General features: G+C 36.7%; 2 protein-coding genes across 2 annotated transcripts; both read left to right on the top strand.

The window, feature by feature from the left end:
* Positions 1–1665: 1665 nt before the first annotated feature.
* Positions 1666–4106, top strand: LOC140956828 (inorganic phosphate transporter 1-4-like). The gene has a single exon (XM_073413709.1). It carries the CDS (start codon positions 1693–1695, stop codon positions 3277–3279), a length of 1587 nt encoding a protein of 528 aa, XP_073269810.1. The 5' UTR covers positions 1666–1692; the 3' UTR covers positions 3280–4106.
* Positions 4107–5116: 1010 nt separating this feature from the next.
* On the top strand, positions 5117–5705 carry LOC140958048 (uncharacterized). Its single transcript, XM_073415447.1, has 2 exons — positions 5117–5369; positions 5440–5705. The coding sequence occupies exons 1-2, from the start codon at positions 5117–5119 to the stop codon at positions 5703–5705; spliced, it is 519 nt and encodes a 172-aa protein (XP_073271548.1).
* Positions 5706–6019: the final 314 nt, after the last annotated feature.

The following is a 6019-nucleotide window of genomic DNA, read 5'->3' as shown; positions in this document are numbered from 1 at the left end:
GCCCTTATAGCTGCCCCCTCCCCCCTATATCTTCAATCTCTGACTTGAGCGTCGGAGGGGCTACGCCAGGACACCCTCCCGGCCCCTTCTAACGGTCTTATTTGTGATTTCAGGCTCAGGGTAATTTTTAAGCCTGCGTCTAGATTAGTGACACTTGCAGGAAGTAGACCATAAACTTTCCGTGAGTATCAGTAGGTGTAAAAATGAATTATTTGTTGTTATCACTTTACGTGAATGTGTGTGTGTGCATGTAGGTGTGTGCGCGCTTAGGTCTAGGAGTCTTTCTTTTTTTTATTTATTTTTTTTTAAATAAATAATAAAAGGCTTTCAAAATATTTAATTAATAGTCTTAATTAACCTTAGTTTTTAGTTAATAAATTAGGCCTAGTAAGATTTATAAAATCATTAGACCTCAAATTAAAATATTTAAAAATACTTATTTCCAAAAAAATCCCTTATAAAATACATAAAATTCTTTGCTCTCACTAATTAATTTAAACTTGAACTTAAAAATGCAATAATTCTTAAAATATTTAAAATAAATATTTTCTTAACTAAAAATAAAAATTAAGCTTTTAAATCTTTAACACCTTAATCGTCTTCGGTCCTCCGTCTCCGGCCAACCCCGATATTCGTTTGAAAATCTTTAAATTATGAAACCAAGCAAAAATTATACAATTAATCATTTATTCGCTCAAAATATATCATTTATGCATCCAAAATCATTTAATTAAAATATTTTAGCAATTTAATAATTTTCATGCATGCGGTCTACGTAGACTGATTTTCGGGCGTTACACTAGCTGGCGAACTCAATTGGAAGTGGATCTCAAAATCCGTTAGGCTAGAGAAAAGTGTCCAGTAAGAAGGAATGATATTTTTTATATGCCATGGAAATATTTTGTACTTGGATTATTTTCAAGAATTTAGTCGATCATTTTATTTAAATTCAGAAAGCCAGGGTTTACTATTTAAATAAGAAAAATTTTTATTTTCCACAAATTTTAAAGTAGTATTAGTTATTTTATTACGGGATGTTACAGTTAGAGTTGCACAATTATCACAAGCTATAATTTTTGATAAATCGATAAATGTTCGATCTTACACAGCGATTTTATTGTGAATATCGGTAGGGTTGATCCGTCTCACAGATAAAAATTTGTGAGACCGTCTCACAAGAGACCTACTCTTTTTTAAAAAAAAAGTATATTGTTTGATTGCATAAATTATTATCTTGTTTAAAACATTAAAAAAAAAGTATTTGTTTTAAATGTAAATATTTATGACTTCTTGGGTGATATATAAATATGTGATATTTTATCACGTAGAATAACAGATTAACCAAATCTAATTTTTTAAATGAATAAGGAAACGTAATTTTGGAAACTTATTTTCTTTTGACATTTTTTAAATTATTTGAAAGTCATGAAATATCGATCACCAAATCTTACATGTAAATCTAATCTAAAGATTTAAATATTTGAGATAACGTTGGAATCCCATGCAAACTCAAAATCTCTTTCAGTTTCTTATGCCTAATCGAACTCAACTTTGCGTCGGTTTTCCTTCCTATATATATATATGTACACACATACATACATATGCACGAAAATACTCACAAGCAAGAATCAAAGATCAATACATCCACTACTTGTTCAAAACCAATTTGATTCTTTTCCAGAAGTTCTAACCATGGATTCCAACGTGGATATGGCTTTAGCCACTCTCGATTCGACCAAAACTCAATGGTATCACTACAAAGCAGTCATCATCTCCGGTATGGGATTCTTCACCGATGCATACGATCTTTTCTGTGTCTCCCTCGTCACAAAGCTTCTTGGACGTATATACTATCACGTTCCCGGATCTCTAAAACCTGGGGTTCTTCCTCCCGTTGCTGCTGCCGCCATCAACGGTGTTGCCCTATGCGGAACCCTACTAGGGCAGCTCTTCTTTGGGCTTCTTGGTGATAAATTTGGCCGTAAGAAAGTGTACGGGTTTACGTTGTTTCTGATGGCTATCTGCTCTATCGGTTCGGGTCTTTCGTTCGGCAGTTCCCCTAAGGCTGTGTTGACCACGCTATGCTTTTTTAGGTTCTGGCTTGGGTTCGGGATTGGCGGAGATTATCCGCTGTCCGCCACTATCATGGCGGAGTATGCCAATAAGAGGACTCGAGGTTCGTTCATCGCGGCGGTTTTTGCCATGCAAGGGTTCGGGATTCTTGGTGGTGGGGTGGTGGGAATGGGAGTTTCGAGTATTTTCCGCGCTCTGTATGCTGCTCCAGCTTATGCTGTTGATCCGGTGGGGTCGACTCCACCAGAATCGGATTATGTGTGGCGGATTGTACTCATGTTGGGTGCTCTCCCGGCGGTTCTGACATATTACTGGAGGACGAAGATGCCGGAAACTGCAAGATACACTGCTCTGGTGGCCAAGAACACCGAGCAGGCGCGTAAAGACATGGAGAAAGTGATTGATATCGAAATTAAAGTGGAAAAGGTTTCAGAAGACTCGCCTCCCGGTGAAAATCGAGAACTCTTCGGACTATTCTCTAGGGATTTCTTGCAAAGACACGGGCTACACTTGCTGGGAACAGCAAGCGCTTGGTTCTTTGTGGATATAGCTTACTACAGCCAAAACCTCTTTCAAAAAGAGATTTTCAGCGCCGTCGGGTGGCTTCCACCTGCAAAAACCATGAGTGCCCTCGATGAAATTTTCAAGATTTCTTTTTCCCAATTCCTGATAGCACTCTGCGGCACAGTTCCAGGGTACTGGTTCACCGTCTTACTCATTGACCGAATAGGCCGTTTTATGATCCAAACTCTGGGGTTTCTGTTCATGACAGTCTTCATGTTCGCTTTGGCAATTCCTTACCACCACTGGACTTTGAACAAAACCGGTTTCTTGATGATGTATGGACTCACATTCTTCTTCGCCAACTTTGGGCCCAACAGCACAACGTTTATAGTTCCAGCAGAGATTTTTCCCGCAAGACTCAGGAGCACTTGCCATGGAATATCGGCTGCAGCTGGGAAGGCGGGGGCGATCGTGGGTGCATTCGGGTTTCTGTACGCTGCACAGAATCAAGATAAAGCTAAGACTGATGCAGGGTATCCAGCTGGGATTGGGATAAGGAATTCTTTGTTTATTCTGGGAGGAATTAATATGCTTGGGCTGTTGTGCACGTTTTTGGTGCCGGAGGCGAAAGGTAAATCGCTTGAAGAAATGTCGAAAGAGGATGGACAAGTCAAGGAGATTCAGATGATTGAACAAGTTTAGACCTGCATCACTTCCGATCGATCAACACACAGAGTCAATATCTGATCACTTCTATTTTTTTAAAAAAAATATATATATATTATTCATTCTTATAGTTTGGTTATAGTTTTTGTATGTGTCATGAAAAACATTCTTATGGTAGTATATTTCAGCGATATAGATATATAGTTAGTTTAAAAGTTTTTGCTTTTACTTTTTGATGAAACTAGCAATCCAAATAATTTGGCCATACCACCAGTAGAGATAGAAACGAAGATAAAAAAAATCAAATCAAAACTTCAGTTGGATTGAGTTCGATTCAAGTTGGAATCATTATATTTTATGCTTGAATACTGTTGAACATGGTTCGAACAATTATTTCCCTTAGCTCAAGCTATAATTGATCTTGAATTTCAAACGAGCCAAATGGAGCACAAACAAGAAATAAATGTACAATTTTTCAGACATGGTTCAAATATCTTAATATAAAGACAACTACTTTACTACAGTCACCATAACGACACCTACCCTCCTTGGTTGGAACTTCATTGGTTGCCCAAAGCAAGATCATGCAAAGTATCTGTCTCAACTTTTTGAGTCTCCTGATCTATGAACACAAACAAAATCAACATACACAAGAGTAAATCAAAATCCTGGATATCACGTAAACCGAAGATCGAGTATGAAGAAAATATCAGTGATGGCCGCCTGAGAAAAAAAAAATATTATTCACTTGATGAAAACATAAATTTGCATGCAGGTATGAAAAGTTCAAAGATTGGCATTTTATTCCCAAGTTCCCCAGGAATTCGGAATTTTCCGCAAATTAAAATATTTGATCATCACTTGTAAGAAGAAAAAAAAACAGAGAAAAATGGTATACTTGTTCATTGATATTCAAGAAAAGGAGATCAATGCAAGGATTCGGATTGTAACAAGACAAAAGTAAACCTAATATCAAGCCATCTTCCCAATGCAATTGATCATGCCTAAGTATCTGTTGCGTACAATAATTGCATTGCATCGTCACACCAAATCTCTCTCTCATGATTTATACGATTTCAATCTTTATTGTTGTACCATGTACGTTGGTTCCATCAGTGGTTTTAGAAATTTGTTTTGTTGTTTTGTGCTATGAATTTTTCCTGCTGTTTTTTATACGTTGAAATTTGACCCCGAAATTCGGGTATTTAATTTTTGAGTGATGCTACATGTACATCGATATTTGTACATAAATTTGTACAACACAAAAAATTCAATACAAAAATTCAATTTGTCAAAATTTCACTATATATTGAATACAAAATCTCGCTATATAACAATAAAATCTCGAGATATAATGATTGTAAATATCGCTGTAACGATTTATTAGTAATACCTTTAGCATTATTCTTGATTTTTTTTCTGGTTCGAATCGTATAAAAATCTACCTGATATTTCGATAACCCGACCCGTATATGAGAATGAGATGCCCTATATTAAATAATAATTGAATATTATGGGAAAAAGCTGAAAGCCAGCATGCAGCACAACCCGTGAAGCTACTATTTGAGGTAATTGCTTCGTTCATAAATAATAATAAAAAGAAAAAAAATTAAACCAAAAAATATTAGAATTTGTCTATAAATGGTGGAGACGTATATACTTGTTTTCTTCATCTGAAGCATACTCCTCAATTCTGCATAAAAGGATTTTAGGTAATTTTCATTAATATTCACGTTGTGATGAATGAAAATATTAGAATTTTACGTACGATAATAATTTTTGTTGGTATTGTTATTATTAATATGATTATGATATTATGCATGTCATAATTATATCAAAATAAGCAAAGTTTTATTTTCTTTCAGCTGGAAAAATGAATCCTTCACTGGCACCGGAGCAGCATAAGGACCTTGAAATATTAGTTTGGTGGGATATGTTCGACTGTCCGCTCCCCGCAGAGTGCAATCCGTGCCGGATAAAAGATAACACAGAGTCATCATTGCGGCGGTTGAATTATAGCGGCCCGATTTCAATATCTGCTTATGGAGAATTGGATAACATGGGCGAGGAGGCCCTTCATTCACTACAGAGCAGCGGTGTAAAAATGATTCATATCCCTAGTGGCCGTATGTATGTCGGGTTTGATTTGAGAATTTACTTCCATTTTAATATTATTTATTCTTGTTATTTGATGAGGTGGTAAAGGTTTCGCCAAGCACATGATTCTCATTCCCGATATGCTAATTTGGGGGCTTCGGTCACGGAAGCGAGCAAACCACCTGTTGATCTCCGGAGACGAGGTTTTTGCATATGCTATGCACCAACTGAAAGTGAGGAACTTCAACACTTTGTTGGCACATCCGCATCCGCAACCATTACAAGCTGATGATTCTTCCCTTGTTTATGCCGCGAACACTGTGTGGTTATTCACCAGTTTACTAGATGGAGAGGCACCACTGTAGCTCACTAGATTGTTGGCACATCCGCATCTGAAATTCCAATGGCTATGGCTCTTGATTGTGTGTTTCTCTGTTTTCTGAACTTCTTGTTTAGTTTGTGTATTGTGATGCGGGTGAAAACATGCACTTTATTATCTTTACTTATCATATATATGTATAAAAATATTATTCCAGTGTGTTGCTGCTTTCCTTCATCCACCACTAGAATGATATATTGGCCACATGCTTTTCCCACTTGGAACATATAATCTCATTGAAGGTTCACTACCAATGGAAAAGACAAAGACCATATGCGAAGTTGGCCCAAGTATGCTATT

The sequence above is a fragment of the Primulina huaijiensis genome, chromosome 14 (assembly GCF_012295235.1).
Source record: "Primulina huaijiensis isolate GDHJ02 chromosome 14, ASM1229523v2, whole genome shotgun sequence".
Taxonomy (NCBI): domain Eukaryota; kingdom Viridiplantae; phylum Streptophyta; class Magnoliopsida; order Lamiales; family Gesneriaceae; genus Primulina; species Primulina huaijiensis.
The sequence above is the reverse complement of the archived record's forward strand: the minus strand, read 5'-3'. Positions and strand labels throughout refer to the sequence as shown.

Bases quoted from the DNA above. Each gene is read 5' to 3' on its own strand.
- LOC140956828 (XM_073413709.1), top strand. From the start codon at position 1,693: ATGGATTCCAACGTGGATATGGCTTTAGCCACTCTCGATTCGACCAAA.
- LOC140958048 (XM_073415447.1), top strand. From the start codon at position 5,117: ATGAATCCTTCACTGGCACCGGAGCAGCATAAGGACCTTGAAATATTA. The intron at 5,370-5,439 runs GTATGTATGTCG...TTATTTGATGAG, and splicing joins GATTCATATCCCTAGTGGCC to GTGGTAAAGGTTTCGCCAAG.